This window comes from Danaus plexippus, chromosome 2, assembly GCF_018135715.1.
Source record: "Danaus plexippus chromosome 2, MEX_DaPlex, whole genome shotgun sequence".
NCBI classification, from domain to species: domain Eukaryota; kingdom Metazoa; phylum Arthropoda; class Insecta; order Lepidoptera; family Nymphalidae; genus Danaus; species Danaus plexippus.
Genome location: NC_083537.1, coordinates 3,896,863 through 3,912,881, shown reverse-complemented (window position 1 = coordinate 3,912,881; position 16,019 = coordinate 3,896,863). Strand labels below are relative to the sequence as shown.

General features: G+C 32.5%; 5 protein-coding genes across 6 annotated transcripts; 3 read left to right on the top strand and 2 right to left on the bottom strand.

The window, feature by feature from the left end:
- The first annotated feature begins 44 nt into the window (after positions 1-44).
- On the top strand, positions 45-1,550 carry LOC116779833 (protein catecholamines up). Its single transcript, XM_032674325.2, is given in 2 exon segments — positions 45-688; positions 691-1,550. Coding segments are annotated over 2 exon segments (1,050 nt in total). The 5' UTR covers positions 45-174; the 3' UTR covers positions 1,227-1,550.
- LOC116765267 (small ribosomal subunit protein uS13) lies at positions 1,536-2,948 on the bottom strand. The gene is made up of 3 exons (XM_032654699.2): positions 2,810-2,948; positions 2,487-2,672; positions 1,536-1,833 (listed from the first exon to the last, which is right to left on the bottom strand). The coding sequence occupies exons 1-3, from the start codon at positions 2,810-2,812 to the stop codon at positions 1,564-1,566; spliced, it is 459 nt and encodes a 152-aa protein (XP_032510590.1). The 5' UTR covers positions 2,813-2,948; the 3' UTR covers positions 1,536-1,563.
- A 482-nt stretch (positions 2,949-3,430) lies between these two features.
- Positions 3,431-10,393, top strand: LOC116779343 (importin subunit beta-1). 2 transcript variants are annotated; one of them, XM_032673586.2, is made up of 10 exons: positions 3,432-3,598; positions 4,047-4,288; positions 4,365-4,545; positions 4,896-5,155; positions 5,240-5,426; positions 5,509-6,650; positions 6,730-6,900; positions 6,983-7,105; positions 7,451-7,743; positions 8,292-10,393. In XM_032673586.2, coding segments are annotated over exons 1-10 (2,658 nt in total). In that variant the 5' UTR covers positions 3,432-3,540; the 3' UTR covers positions 8,293-10,393. The 2 variants fall into 2 exon arrangements, with proteins under 2 accessions (XP_032529476.1, XP_032529477.1); XM_032673585.2 differs by lacking the exon at positions 8,292-10,393 and having other exon boundaries at positions 3,431-3,598; positions 7,451-7,747.
- A 1,050-nt stretch (positions 10,394-11,443) lies between these two features.
- LOC116779538 (adenosylhomocysteinase) lies at positions 11,444-13,954 on the top strand. The gene is made up of 4 exons (XM_032673886.2): positions 11,444-11,629; positions 11,718-11,908; positions 12,545-12,697; positions 12,927-13,954. The coding sequence occupies exons 1-4, from the start codon at positions 11,608-11,610 to the stop codon at positions 13,851-13,853; spliced, it is 1,293 nt and encodes a 430-aa protein (XP_032529777.1). The 5' UTR covers positions 11,444-11,607; the 3' UTR covers positions 13,854-13,954.
- LOC116779539 (large ribosomal subunit protein uL15m) lies at positions 13,950-15,156 on the bottom strand. Its single transcript, XM_032673888.2, has 3 exons — positions 14,966-15,156; positions 14,727-14,881; positions 13,950-14,649 (listed from the first exon to the last, which is right to left on the bottom strand). The coding sequence occupies exons 1-3, from the start codon at positions 15,065-15,067 to the stop codon at positions 14,022-14,024; spliced, it is 885 nt and encodes a 294-aa protein (XP_032529779.2). The 5' UTR covers positions 15,068-15,156; the 3' UTR covers positions 13,950-14,021.
- Positions 15,157-16,019: the final 863 nt, after the last annotated feature.

The following is a 16,019-nucleotide window of genomic DNA, read 5'->3' as shown; positions in this document are numbered from 1 at the left end:
TGTGTCAACAAATAGCAACGTATGGCACGTCAACTACAGAACTGTCAATAAAAAATCACGTCAGCGGTGGAAAAGATACGTCCGAAAGTATTGACATAGTGTCCTAAATCTGATAGCGGTATAGAAATACCTGGATATCAATTAATGTATTTACGATAAGTATATTATTGCAAAATGATCTACATTTGTAAGAAGTTTTTGATATGTTTACTTATAGTGACGCTCCTGTACACAGTTTATGGACACTCACATTCTCACTCTCACGACGATGAACCTCCAGCATTTAAATACAGCAAAAAGGCAAATGAAAAGCCAGAAATCAAAGAAAATATTCCTCAGGAATCCAACTATGATTTATATGTGAGAGCTTTAAGTTCTACCCTATTTATCAGTATTGTACCCTTCTTCATTTTGTTCTTCATACCAATTGACGGTACTGTGGAAAAACAACCGCTATTGAAAATTTTGCTATCTTTCGCTTCTGGTGGTCTATTAGGCGATGCCTTTTTACATCTTATACCACACGCTCTCATGCCTGCTCATGATGGGGCAGAAGGACATAGCCATAGCCACAGCCACAGTCACTCCCATGACGGTCAACATGAACCCCATGATATAACTGTTGGGTTGGGTGTCCTAGGAGGCATTATAACATTTTTGGTTGTGGAAAAAGCTGTTCGCTTATGTGATGGGGACACGGTCACTCTCATGGACCTGATAAAAAGAAGTCTGATGCTACAGCTAAGAAGTCACAGAAGAACAAGAAGGAAGAGATTAAAATAGCTGGATATCTTAATCTTGCTGCTGACTTTACTCATAACTTCACTGATGGCCTGGCAATCGGAGCTGCTTATATCGCTGGACAAAGCATTGGAATCATTACAACAATTACTATTCTGTTGCATGAAATTCCTCATGAAATTGGTGATTTTGCTATCCTTGTACAATCAGGATGTTCTAGAAGGAAGGCCATGATGCTACAACTACTGACAGCATTTGGAGCTATTTCTGGAACCGTTTTGTCAATATATCTACAAGGGACAGGAGATGGCCTAGTATCTTCACTCATCCTTCCATTTACAGCCGGTGGCTTCATATACATAGCTACTGTATCAGTGATACCAGAACTCTTAGAAGGATCGAACAAATTGTCCCAATCCATTAAAGAAATACTCGCACTATTAGCTGGAGTATACATGATGGTTATAATAGCACAATATGAATAATTCCCTTTTCTGTGTAAATTGTACATAATTAATAATGAATTCGTAGTAAATAACATTTAACATCACAAACGAACATTTATTAATTCCTCTTGAACAATATATATACTGAGCATTTAATACCATGATGTAAATATTTGTTGCTTAGGTTAATAATTGCTTAAAAAAATATTAAGTGATATTATTAGCTGTCACTTATAATAAAAATAATAATTTGAGCAAAACAACAATACTATGATTTGTATGAAAATAATATTTAAGATAAGTTTTACAGAAATGATTGTGAAATGTAAATTAATGAATAAAAAAACATTTATGAGAATAAAATTATTTATTTATTTTACTTCTTCTTGGACACACCAACAGTTCTACCGCGTCTGCCGGTGGTCTTGGTATGTTGACCGCGCACACGGAGACCCCAGTAGTGACGCATGCCTCTGTGAGCCCTGATCTTCTTTAACCTTTCCAAATCCTCACGGAGCTTGGAATCCAAGTTGGATGATGTCAATTGGCTGTACTTGCCATCAACAATGTCTTTCTGTCTGTTGAGGAACCAATCGGGGATTTTGTATTGTCTCGGATGTGACATGATTGTTACAATTTTCTCAACCTAAAACAATATACATAGTTCTTGTTATTTAAAAAGTTTTGATAACTATCACATACATTCCAATATTACCTAAATGTGAAGTGGTGGTTTAAACCAAAATAATTATAGCATTTTACAGCCAAAACTTAGCTTAAGAATTTATTCAAAAATTCTATTTGTTGTTAAAATTTATAAAAGAAGGCAAAACAGTGCTTACATTATCTACAACCACTTTCAGTATCCCTAGAGGAAGTTTTATATTTTCTTTACATGTAATGTTAAAATTATTACGCTTCCTTTGTGTTTATAAACGAAATATAATATAATGAAACTCGTAAAGTAAATTAACCATGAATTGTACAAGTTTAACAAATGATAAGGGCAGCTAGTATTGAAGGAAGTATTTTAACATCCTGTTGCTTTGAAGTTTTTTGTGTTTTACAACTTATGACATTTGGAAGAATTGATTGATCAAAAAATGCTGATTAAAACCAAATTTTGTGTATTTTTGATGATATTATTCATGATGATGTTAATTACACATCCGATCTATCATATTTAAATGGTATATTTAAAATTTAACTAAAGTTTACTTGACAGTTCTATATTGTACATTTTATTTAAGAGTTAAAGACACACAAATCTATAAAATAAATCAAAATATCTGTACCAACCTCTTCTTCCGTACATTCCCCGGCACGTTTGTCCAGGTCGATGTCGGCTTTTTTCAATACAATATTAGAATATCGACGACCGACTCCCTTAATAGCGGTCATAGCAAACATAACCTTGCGTTTGCCATCAATATTCGTATTCATAATACGAAGAATATGTTGGAATTTATCCGGGATAACGAGCGACTGAAAAGAAAACATTCACATGACATTTTATTATGAAATATATAAACTATATCCACTAACAACACTTGCAGTCTTTATTTAGTCTATTTTTGAATTAAAACACTGCATGATTACTTAAATAAACCAGGATTTAGTACCATTTTTAATAATTTAGGGGCTCAATGTCCACTTAGAAACCAGTCCACCTAAGAAAAGAAATATTATTTCACAGATTATACTACAGTTGTCAAAATTGGGAATAGACTACATAATTGTTTTTTAAAAAGCATTAAGGCAGACACAGATTCTAAGGGTGCTCAATGTTTTAAAAATATGAATTTTCACTTACTATTATATATTCAAAGCATTCATGTTACGATATTACATAGAAGTCAATAACAACAAATTTTTACGAAATAAATTTGGGTTTTCTACACATTTTCGCAAATTAAATTAATTCGCAATGAAAATAATAAAATTAATTTAAAGTAACTAAATTCATGAAAAAATTATGAATAAATATATTTCAAGGTTACGATGACCCGAAACCAATAATAATTAACCCACTTCAAATCATATTTTCAACCTATCTCAAATTAATAAAAAATATTTATTAATAATAAATTAATTAAACTTTTAAGTTTTTACGATCGTGCTTGCTGCTATTTCATTTATGAAACTACTTATTATTATTTTTATATTTTTATCCATGTCTTGTCTTAATTCATATAAAAAAATAAAACGTCTCTTCTCCACAAGTTTGTAGTTACTGGTAACATCGTTTTTATAAAATTTGTGACTTGTGAGTGTTCTTTCGTGGTGAGCCGGTTACAATTTTTTCTTCAGTTATAGTTTCTATATAGTTTGAATTAAATAAAAAAGCAACATAATGCTTGGAGAAACGACATTCACACTCATTCAGGTATTAGAAAAAACTATATCACCAGGTATGTAATGCTTTTTTCTTCTATGAGCATGGCGCTTCTTATTGTCAACTGACTTTAGTACGTTGCATTTACGAGTATCAGTAATTAGTCACAATTTTATGATAAAAGTTATACTATAATTTCACTTTGATATTGTATTCCCAATACGATTTATGTTTTGAAATGCATAAGTGTTTAATTATATCATAATAAATTTATACAAGGTAGACTAGAACAGGATCTTTAAATATTTCACGTAAAGAAGTTTCTAGGTTGTAACTGTGTTTAATACTTTTTTTGTTTTCATCAAATATATCAAAACATATCTTTTTGACAATGTAGGGTTATTGATATGTATGTTTGAAATAACCTCCAACATGTGTTATCGTAAATCCCATATGAATTATCCGATTCGCTTTGTCCTATTTGAACATTAGGCAGCAAATAACGTGTATCGTGTAATTTCCAGATCGAAATGAATTGGAAGCAGCAGAGAAATACCTCGACCATGCAGCTGACACAAACTTTACGACCTTCATCAAGATGCTGTCAGATGTGCTGGTCCAGGGTGGTAACAGCCAGGTGGCGCGGATGGCGGCCGGTTTACAGCTAAAAAATCACCTCACTTCCAAAGATCATACACTTAAGCAGCAGTACCAACAGAGATGGCTGGACCAACCTGAAGACATTAGACAATATATTAAAAAGAATGTAATTAAACAATTTTTATATTAGAATATATACATTAATATTGAAATATGTGTATATGTAATGTGTGTTTGTATAGATTTTAGCAGCAATAGGCACTGAAAGCAATAGGCCAAGTTCAGCTGCCCAATGTGTTGCCTATGTAGCTGTGGCTGAGCTGGGAGTGGGCCAGTGGAATGATCTTATACCAACACTTGTAGAAAATGTTGTCAATGAACAGTCATCGGAATTGAAAAAGGAAGCAAGTTTAGAGGCTATTGGTAGGTTTCGTAAATTTCTAGATTTTTATAGTGTAAAGGTATTCCTTCCAACTATCAATGAAGAACATTTTGGACCGAAGTCTAAACAAATATTTTCATACACAATGTTATTGTTACTAATGACTATTTTATGCACAACATGATTCATTCTCCTTAATATAAATTTATATAATATGTAAGATAAATATGGAATGTGTGAAAAATTTATATTAACAGTACTTTAATAATACCTTGTTATTTGATTTGCACAGTTTTAATTTCATATTTGGTTTAAATATAAATAGTTTATTGATAACAGTTTATTACATAACAACTCCCCTACAATTGCAAACCGAATTGTTTATTTTCAGGTTATATTTGTCAAGAAATAGATGCGGAAGTATTAACAGAACAGAGTAATCCAATTTTAACTGCTATCATACATGGGATGAGATCGACTCAGCCTAGCAACCATGTCCGTCTTGCTGCAACACAGGCCCTCCTTAACTCATTAGAATTCACAAAAGCTAATTTTGATAAAGAGAATGAAAGGAACTTTATTATGGAAGTTGTCTGTGAGGCGACTCAATCACCTGATATGAGAATAAGTGTAGCAGCCCTTCAGTGCTTAGTAAGTATATATATATATATATATATATATTATTATTGTATATCTATGTAGATATAGATGTGTAATTTTCTTTTATATCATTAGGTAAAAATTCTATCACTTTACTATCAATATATGGAGCCTTATATGGGTCAAGCTCTGTTTCCTATAACATTAGAAGCCATGAAATCAGATGTCGATGAAATATCATTACAAGGTATAGAATTTTGGTCCAATGTTAGTGACGAAGAAGTAGATCTGGCTATTGAAATGGCTGAAGCAACTGAAGCAGGTAATTGCCATTAATTTATTTGTTAATATGTTAGTTAATGTTATTAATTTATGTTAGATATAACTGTGAAATCTATAAACAGGTCGTCCTCCTGCAAGAACATCGAGATTTTATGCTAGAGGAGCTCTCCAGTATATAGCACCTGTTCTTATGCAAAAGTTAACCAAGCAAGATGATTCTGATGATGAACTTGAATGGAACCCATCCAAAGCGGCTTCAGTGTGTTTAATGCTACTTTCGAACTGCTGTGAAGATGAAATTGTTCCTCACGTCTTACCGTTTATTAGGTCGAACATTAAAAGTGAACATTGGAGATTTAGGGAGGCAGCGCTTATGGCGTTTGGATCTATATTAGGCGGTCTGGAAGCTACAACTCTCAAACCTTTAGTCGAAGAGGCAATGCCTACTTTAATCGAAGCCATGTACGATTCGAGTGTCGCCGTCAGAGATACAGCAGCATGGACTTTTGGTAGGATATGTGAAATAGTTCCTGAAGCGGCAATCAATGACACGTATTTACAGCCATTATTAGAAAGTCTCGTAACCGGTCTTAAGGCTGAACCACGTGTGGCTGCGAACGTTTGTTGGGCTTTCACGGGTCTAGCTGAAGCTGCATACGAAGCCGTCGACGGCGGCGACTCGCACCAACCAAAGACCTATTGCATGTCAACATATTTCGATTTCATCGTACAAAGATTATTAGAAACGACAGACCGTCAAGATGCAGCGCAACATAATTTAAGATCGGCGGCTTACGAAGCCCTCATGGAAATGGTGAAGAATTCGCCCACAGATTGCTATGTAACTGTACAAAAAACAACTATGGTTATTTTAGAGAGATTACACCAAGTACTTCAAATGGAGAATCATATATCGAGTCAGTCTGATAGATCCCAATTCAATGATCTACAGAGTTTACTTTGTGCGACCTTGCAGTCCGTCTTACGCAAGGTGACTCCAGAAGATGCGCCTCATATATCAGATGCAATTATGACCGCACTGTTGACAATGTTTGCTGGAAATGCTGGCAAGGCCGGCGGAGTACAGGAGGACGCCTTAATGGCAGTTTCAACGTTAGTCGAAGTTTTAGGTGAGGGCTTCCTCAAATATATGGATGCGTTCAAGCAATATTTATACGTTGGACTTAAAAATCATGCGGAATATCAAGTGTGCATAACGGCCGTTGGTGTCACAGGTGATATTTGTCGCGCTCTCAAAAGCAAGGTAATTTTTTTTTTATTATATTTATTTATTTCAAATTCTTTAATAGATTAAAAATGTTATAATTCCGATAACTTTACAGGTGCTACCATATTGTGACGAAATCGTATTTCTTCTGTTAGAAAATCTTGGTGATAACTCAATTCATCGATCAGTAAAGCCTCAAATTCTCTCAGTTTTTGGAGATATTGCACTAAGTATAGGTCCTGATTTCAGAAAATACTTCAATCTAGTAATGGACATGTTGCTGCAGGTTTGTTACATATATGAGTGTGCGGTTATATATGTATGTTAATTTAATTAAAACAATTATTATTAAAATGTTTGTTTTTTAGGCAAGCAAAGCTCAAGTAGATCGGTCAGATTATGATATGGTTGAATATTTATGTGAGTTAAGGGAGAGCGTATTAGAAGCTTATACAGGAATTATTCAAGGGCTTAAAGGCGCCGGTGGCGAGGTCAGTAGCAACCTTAATAAAACCATTTACATAATTTTTTTTTAAACACGCATCACCAATATAAGTTAGTGCGTTATAAAACAGATGATATACATCTGCCAGCGCCATCTATGGTCTATGACAAGTGACGATATACAGAGAAATATATTATAACCTATATGTTTATATATGGAGGAATATTATTTAAACCTGTACGAAAGATGATAGATTCTTGATACTCAAAAACTTTCCCATACATCATTTTACTAGTATTTCTCATAAAAACTGGACAGCGCGTAACTATCATCTCAGTTTGTGTAAATGCACTGTCTGATGATTTTTTTAATACAAACTTTATCATTTCAGGTGCAGTCAGACGTAGCTCTGGTTGAGCCTCACGTACCGGCGATAGTGAACTTCATGATCCAAGTGGCTTCAGAACCCGAGCGAACAGACGGTCACATGTCGGTGATAGCCGGTCTGACTGGCGATCTGTGCACGGTGTTCGGCCAAAGAGTACTGCCGATGTTGGAAACGAGGCCGTTGTTGGATCTACTCCAAGCGGCGCGGCTTTCACGCACCGCACGCACCAAAACGTTAGCCAATTGGGCCACTAAGGAAATCAGGAAGTTGAAACAACAAGCTCCACTTGCCAGCTGGTAAATTATTATAAATTGTTACCATTTTGCATATAGGTAAAATAAATAATATAGGATTAAATATAAAATCGTAAAAATCTAAGAGTGAGTTGAAGAGCTGAATTTGTTAAAATGAGGATTTTTTCATTATAAGAGGCTCTTCAAGATCCAATAATAAAGCGCCAGTTTACACTTAAACCTTAGTGTTTGTGATTCAATTAAATAAAAAAAAAAGTTTTTATTTTTAAAATATGTAGGGACAAAAAATCACTGAAATCTGATTTAGGTTTTGACACCATTAAATAATCAACAGATTACATATGTACATGAAAGACTTGTACTTTTTCTTTTTTTATATGCCTTAAGCGAGTCAAAATTTAATATTGTGACTGTTTACTAAATCTCATCAATATTTCAAAACAATTTTGGCAAATTATAAAAGTAAATCACATGAAAACTTGTCTGTCCAATCGTTCAAGTAATGAAATTTTCATTATTTATTATGTATATGTCCTTTGATTAAATTAATAAATTATTTTATATAAAATATTATTAACTTGTGTTTACAGATTCAAAGAATTGTGGAGCGCCAACAGTGAAGTAACTAGGTTTCACACTACTTATTGCTGATAAAATTCAAGTGTATTATTGGAAGATCATATCATGTCATTTTTTGAGAATCGTTAGGTGCATACATTGCTGGCCTCAATGAAAAATTTTTAATTTAAAAAATATTAATAATTATAGCTCTCTGAAATATGTACTTCACAACACTACACTTTTATTATATCAAATGTAATCAATTGACATGTCTCATACTCATGTTCCTTTATATAGTATAATATATAGGGATATTATGATAATTAAGCAAAACTCAACTCATGACATCATAGAAGGAGTACAGGAATTACAATTAATATATAGATTATAACAACATTTTTAATTATTCAGAGATTTTGAAACAGTCTGTTACATAATATGTAACGGCAACATTAACAGAATTATTGTTTGTTTATATCGATTTGATAATTTAAAATGGCCGATGCACCTAGCGTGGCATTGTTGAATTTCGATGCCTAACAAATAATCTTTCCATAATATTCTCAAGAAAATATCGAAGCATTTCCTATTTGGTATTATAGATAGACAGTGGCTGTGGTATCTTTACGTATGTTATGTGAAAGGGACTGTATGTAAGTGGAAGTATGTTATTATAGGCATGCACATGTGCAAGGGATTGTGAATTTTATAAATTATTATTATTGTTTTGTAAGATATTATGAAAGAATGTATGAAAGGTGAGTCATGAGTGTTAATGAATGTGTAAATGTAAATGTTTGTGTGTTAACTTAGACAACCGTCGGGCTCCGGAACGACGTTGTGTAAGCGACTCCATCAAAGTTACGAGCGGGACTCGAGGACGCCATATTGGTGCTATACTTTTTATTCATCGCAACTATTCCATATTGCCGTATTATTTCTCAATACTTATCGTTATTTTTATGGAAGCATTAATTATTAAGGTTTATAATAGTTTCCTTAGATTTTTAAGGGAATCAGTTTATGTTAAATAACAAATATATGTGACGTATAACTAAAACGTATGTAATTCTTGTGATGAATAAAATGAAAAATTGCCTTTGGTCTCGGGCTCATGTTTTGTACATATGTAGTTAAAGCTCTTTTTGTTTTCCATGATACGTTTTATTGGCGTACTGATTGATGTTGACTACAATGCACTGACTATAAAATAATGTAATTAAATAAGGAATAATCTGTTCTTGTGATCGCGTTGTTATTTGTTTCATGAATCTCAAAAAAAAGATAAATGTAAAAAAAAAATATTTTAAAAAAGGAATTTTAAAATATCACTATTTGAAAAAGCAATAAAACCTCAATATTTTTAAAATGCTATAATATAGTATATAATCCTTAGTACTTCCACGTCAGTGCCTTGAAGTATTCGAATTTAAAATAAAGTTCGTCATTCTCTTTATCGCGATGATGTCAAACATTCACGTGTATAAATTCGTTGTGATTAATAAGATCAACTTATTTCAAATAGCAGTTATACATTTACAAGCCGAGAGAGCTTGGTGAGAGCGGCGTGTTAAACAAATTGTTTGATTCGTAATTGAGTGTTTGCTAGTCTGTGAGCATCACTGGCAGGGATGATGTTTGCGCGAATTATGCAAGATTTTTTATAGAGTGCGTGTAGACGGCCGGGCTCGTGAAAACGGTGTCGTTTAATAAATAGCTGTCGACATTTCGAGTCATTGACTGATAGTAAGAGTATAATTTTATGAGATAGAATCCTATTTGTTATGCTTTAACATACTTATAAGTGGTACATCGTGCCCACGAGCTCGGTTGTGTTGTGTTTTTACATAATATGTCCATGTTTTATGAGCTGGTCGGATTTTTCGTCAGCAGCCTTTGTCATATTATGTGTTTTTGCTAAGGATGATAGGAGAATGTGTGAGGACTAGTGCCATGCCATGAAAGGTTCTGATTTAGAATCATAGGCATTGAGTCGATGAATACCACCCACTTTTCCTGCGCGATACAAAAAAAATTAAATTTATTTTGTTACATCTTTTTATTTCCTTCCTTTTTGCTTACGAATACTATCCTGTAAACCATTCTACGATAATAAAAAACAATTTTAAATTTTCTGTCTTCTCATTTTATCCTTATTTATCTCTAATATTTAATTTATTTCAACCTAAAATGTTTATTTTAAAACTTTTATGTAGCCTGCCGTAACAGATATTTGGAATCTTATATCCTAATAAATAAGATTTAGATCGATAAGTTATTTGAAAGTTTTTAATCGAAATCATATAATTACCTTGAAGCGAACATACACAGATAAATATATGTAAATCGAAAACATTATTACGTGAAAAGCACAACATTTTTGTCATATCTTATGTTACGGATAAATACATGTAGGGCATTAGATTTAATTACAATGAAAGCGGTTAACAGAGCCTTTAAAAACAACACATACCTACTTGTATAGAAAACACTTAGATTTTCTAAGTTTTTATGTTTAAATGTAACGGTAAGCACAAGCGTTCCTGCCATCTACAATATTCAGGAATAATAAATCTTAGACATTATAACCTTGTTCGTTGAAGTTTGCCAGTTTAACTTGGAATTTTGTTAGAGAACTGGTTGACAAGAACTTTATTACTTATTATATTACATGCTCTTCTTACACTGAATACGCTATCTTTTGACTGCGCAACACTTTTTTGATATTCTGAAAAACCGTTTAAATCACCATTACCAGTTAGAACACATCCGGTCTAAGTCAGGATGTCTGTATTACTCTTCATTTATTACTTACTAATTTTTAGTTGTACAATTTGTATTTTGAAGGGAAGCTTGGCGCCTAATAAATATCGTATTAAATGAAACAATTATTCAATTTTGATAATAATTTTGTCAAATATTTAAATGAATTATAATATAATCATAATTTTGTAACATATTAAATTTTGTAAAAAATGTAAATATTATGCCTTTGTCATGTTTAACCAACATCATGTATTTGCTTTTCTATTGCAAATAAAAACTGTGATAATTTTTATTTATTTAATGATTTATTGAAATATCTCCCTTCAGAAAAAATATGTAAACATTACTAATGTTTCAAGAAGCCAAATCCGTAAGCTTATAAAAAAAGTATAGCAATTTTTCAACGTTCAAAGATAAATTCTGTCATTTCTAAGACCACGTTCTTTGTAGACGGTCTACCGCATGTGTACCGGTGGCTACAAAAATATTCTTTATTTTTATTAACTTAAGTATAATTCAGTAACTGTTTTATTTTAATCAAGCACCATTTTTAACAAAAGCTCAAACCTGTCACCAAAAATGAAGCCACCATACAAAATTGGTATGTATACGTAATTTACGAAGAAAAAAAAACATTATATTTTACTTTTGTGATTATGATATAAAAAAACAAATTATGTTACATGTAGCTGATGAGAAATTGGCGGAACTCGGCCGTAAAGAAATTATGTTAGCTGAGAAAGAAATGCCGGGACTAATGGCATGCCGTCGCAAATATGCTCCTAGCAAAATTCTCAAGGGAGCCAGAATAGCTGGAAGTCTTCACATGACAGTACAAACAGCTGTACTTATAGAAACTCTAATTGAGTTAGGTGCAGAGGTAAGTAACAGTTGTAGTGTTTAACAAATAATCTTTATTACTATCTAGAAATGTAGATTTTGTTAATTATTCAGTTATTTTGACTAATTTAAATACATTTATAATACATACAAGTCATTTACCATTCGAAACATAGAAATATATGATTTTTCTTAATCTTATTTCTGTAACATGAACACTTCTTTCGTAGATTTTGTCTTTATCTCAAATTACATTCAATTCAATCATCATATCTCTATCTATTAGATAAACAGTCTTTGTATAAGAGGTGACATCTTATTTTCAACGTATTTACATCTCATTGTTGTAAATTGTGACGCAATATTATTTAAAACGAATTCCTGTTACGTTTACGATTTTTTATCTCAGATGCTGTATTTGTGACATTCCCTGAACTCACATTTAACCCTACATGTGATGTAATATAAACATGTATTATCATTGTTTATATGATATTAAGATTTTTTTAAACATACGTAAGTTAAAGTGGAAAAATGAAAACAGAGCATTAGTTACGATTAGTTTTTTTTTTTTTTATAAAATATGACGCAATAAAGAAATGTTACAAAGTTTGTAAGTAAATGGTACAGAATAGTTAATTGCTATAAATACTTATGTATATTTTGTGTTTTTAAGGTACAATGGTCTAGCAGTAACATATTCAGTACACAAGATGAGGCAGCCGCTGCCCTAGTGGCCGTCGGAATACCTATTTATGCCTGGAAGGGTGAAACTGATGAAGAATACATTTGGTGTATTGAACAAACTTTGTTCTTCAATGACGGAAAGGTATTAAGGGTGTTAATTTTATTTTTGATTTAATTTAAATAACATATAATATTTTGGCCACATTAAGTTCTTTAAGAACTAAAGAAAAGAAAGACTGTGATCTATTGTAAAGATATATAATATATAATTAAAAGATCATAATTTATCAATACTTATTAATTTTGGTAAATAAAGTGATGTTTTTTGCTTTGAGAAAGATACTCAATGTACATATTTTATTTGTTTTCAGCCCTTGAACATGATTTTGGATGATGGTGGAGATCTTACAAACCTGGTTCACAAGAAATATCCACAACTACTTGAAAATATCAAGGGTATCTCAGAGGAAACAACCACTGGTGTTCACAACTTATACAAAATGTTCCGAGAAGGTCTTCTTAAAGTGCCTGCTATTAATGTGAACGATTCTGTAACAAAAAGCAAATTTGATAACTTATATGGCTGCCGGGAGTCACTTCTTGATGGAATTAAAAGAGCAACTGACATTATGGTTGCTGGTAAGGTCTGCGTTGTAGGGGGTTATGGAGATGTCGGAAAGGGATGTGCCCAAGCATTCAAGGGCTTTGGAGGCAGGGTAATTGTCACTGAAATTGACCCCATTAATGCCCTACAAGCAGCTATGGAAGGTTTCCAAGTAACAACAATGGATGAGGCAGCTGAGATTGGACAAATCTTTGTCACCACCACTGGGAATATTGACATAATATGCAAGGAGCATTTCCTTAAGATGAAAGATGATGCTATCGTTTGTAACATTGGACACTTTGACTGTGAGATTGATGTAGCTTGGCTGGAAAAGAATGCCAAGAAAGTCAATATTAAACAGCATGTGGACCGCTATGAACTTGAAAACGGAAATCATATAATTGTCCTAGCCGCTGGAAGGCTAGTTAACTTGGGATGTGCCACCGGTCACTCTTCATTTGTTATGTCCAACTCTTTCACAAATCAAGTCTTAGCGCAAATTGAACTCTGGACAAAACACAACACATACCCTATTGGAGTCCACACCTTGCCTAAGAAGCTTGATGAAGAGGTAGCAGCATTACACTTAGACCATTTAGGGGTGAAACTTACTAAGCTAACTCCTAAACAAGCTCAGTACATTGGTGTGCCAGTCGAAGGTCCCTACAAGCCTGACCACTATAGATACTGATTTTGACTTAGCTCGTTCTTCACTAACAAAATTTGTTAAAAGTTTTTAATTGGCTCGAATATTGTAAAATCGAATATTAACAATAAATAATAAATGTAATATTTCTGATGTTTTATTATTTTTTTAATTTTACACTATACATTACTGAATTAAGAACATACAATCAAATTATGATGCATAAAATCTGAGTAACTCTTCATCCTTAGGTTTGAGGATACACTTGTCTTTTAAATTAACCACCCATCCTGGTTCTAGTCCATAGAAAATTTGACGTGGATCTTTCCTTTCGCATAACATACTATAGTTGCTATCATTTTCTAGAATCGGTAATTCATATCCATATTTTTGAGCCAGCCTCAATCTGTCTTCTGAAATTTTCTCTGGATCAGCTAAGTAACCTCTCATCTCTGCACTTGTATAAAATTCTATGGCATCAGGAGGTGGAATCATTCTTCTGGGAATGGCTTGTCCAGACTCAAAAAACTTCTTAGGGTTCTTCAATAAAAGTAAGCTATGTGGATCATAATATGCTGTAGTTATTACTCCTCCGTTCTTTTCTATAGCAGCAATTACCTGCTCACTTGCCCACTGCACTTCTATATTAATCTTTGCAGCAAAGATGTCAGCTCCCTCATCTGTTAAGTTTAAACCAAAATGTTTTTGGTCGGGGAAAAAATTATACAGACCAGATTTCACTATACTGGCTATGTCAATGGGTTTATCAGTGTCCAATCTGTCTGTATCTATGAGTTTTTGTAATTGTAGTAATGACATGGGAGGATATTCCCTTCTATGGCTGAAAAATTAAGATTATTGTTAGTAATTTAAAAAGAGTGAGGCATCTTATTAAAAATTCTGCATAATTATACTCACTGATGACCCTTGTAGTAGTTTTCATGAGGCATTCTGAGATAAAAAGGGTTGTTTCCAGTTTCATAGCCAAGTCTCATATAATTCTGTCTTTGATTCGAGCCTTTATTTCCAGCTCCATGTTTGTCACCACCATATTGTCCTCTCCCTCTTTTTGTCTAGAATTAATGAAAAAAATTTTTGAAAACAAATAAAACACAACAATTAAAAAAAGGTGTGAGAAGAGTAAAAGGTATTATTACATTTTTTCTTGAACCTGGATTGTCACGTAAATTAGCTAAAGATATTCTAGGCAATGACCGCAGCATTGCTAAAGATTTTTCCGTAATTTGCCGCGAACCCATTTTAATTGTTTTTATTTACTTAATTAATACTAGGTTACTAAATTGGTTGTGGTTATATTTTTCCTAACCTGACAGAAGACAGATCTTGATTGTCAAAGATGAATATAACATTCACAGATATACAAAAACTTGAACAAATTATACCTACTGGCATTTAGAATGTCTTCTAATTGAACTTACGAACTATAATCTACATTATGATTGTAACATTTTTATAATTAAACAGTTCGTGAAGTAATTTATGAAAACCTAGATATCCACACATAATCTGACAAAGAAGTGAGTAATGAATAAATATGAATATGTATATGTACTAAAGTAGGTATACTAACCTGTTTATTTTGTTATCATACAGTATGCATAAGTTACTTTTTGCTACTCGGATATAAATAAAAGAAATATAACCTTTTAAAAACCCAGAAAACATATTAATTTGTATAAAACATAAGCTGTTAAGTGTCTAATGGTATGATTCAAACAATCCAAGAACTTAATACTGAAGAAATTTGCGTTATAGATGATATGAATGTACAAGGATGAATAGAAAAAAAAATTGCAATGAAAATATGAGTGAATTTCTTTTAATCAATTTGTCTTTTGATACCTAAAATTATAAAAAAGCATGAATATTTTTATTAGTAGAATACTGACGCTTTATGTTTTAAAGTATTCACATCAAGATGTGATTCAAAAATTTTATAAGCGTTGTTTAGTAAAGTTCCAGCTAAGAATTGTTTTACAAAAATTTGAAATATAGTTGAAATTGAGTGTTTTTTAATAAAACATCTAGTTTAAAAAAATGTCTAGTCTAGTTTAGATAACAACTATTTCACATATTCAAAGAATGATAGGGAGACCTCTTGAATGTAAAAAGATGAAGTATTCATGGGAGTTTGTTATTTTTTGGAACGATTTCCATGTATAAAAAGTTTTGTTTGGTTTCTGGCGATAA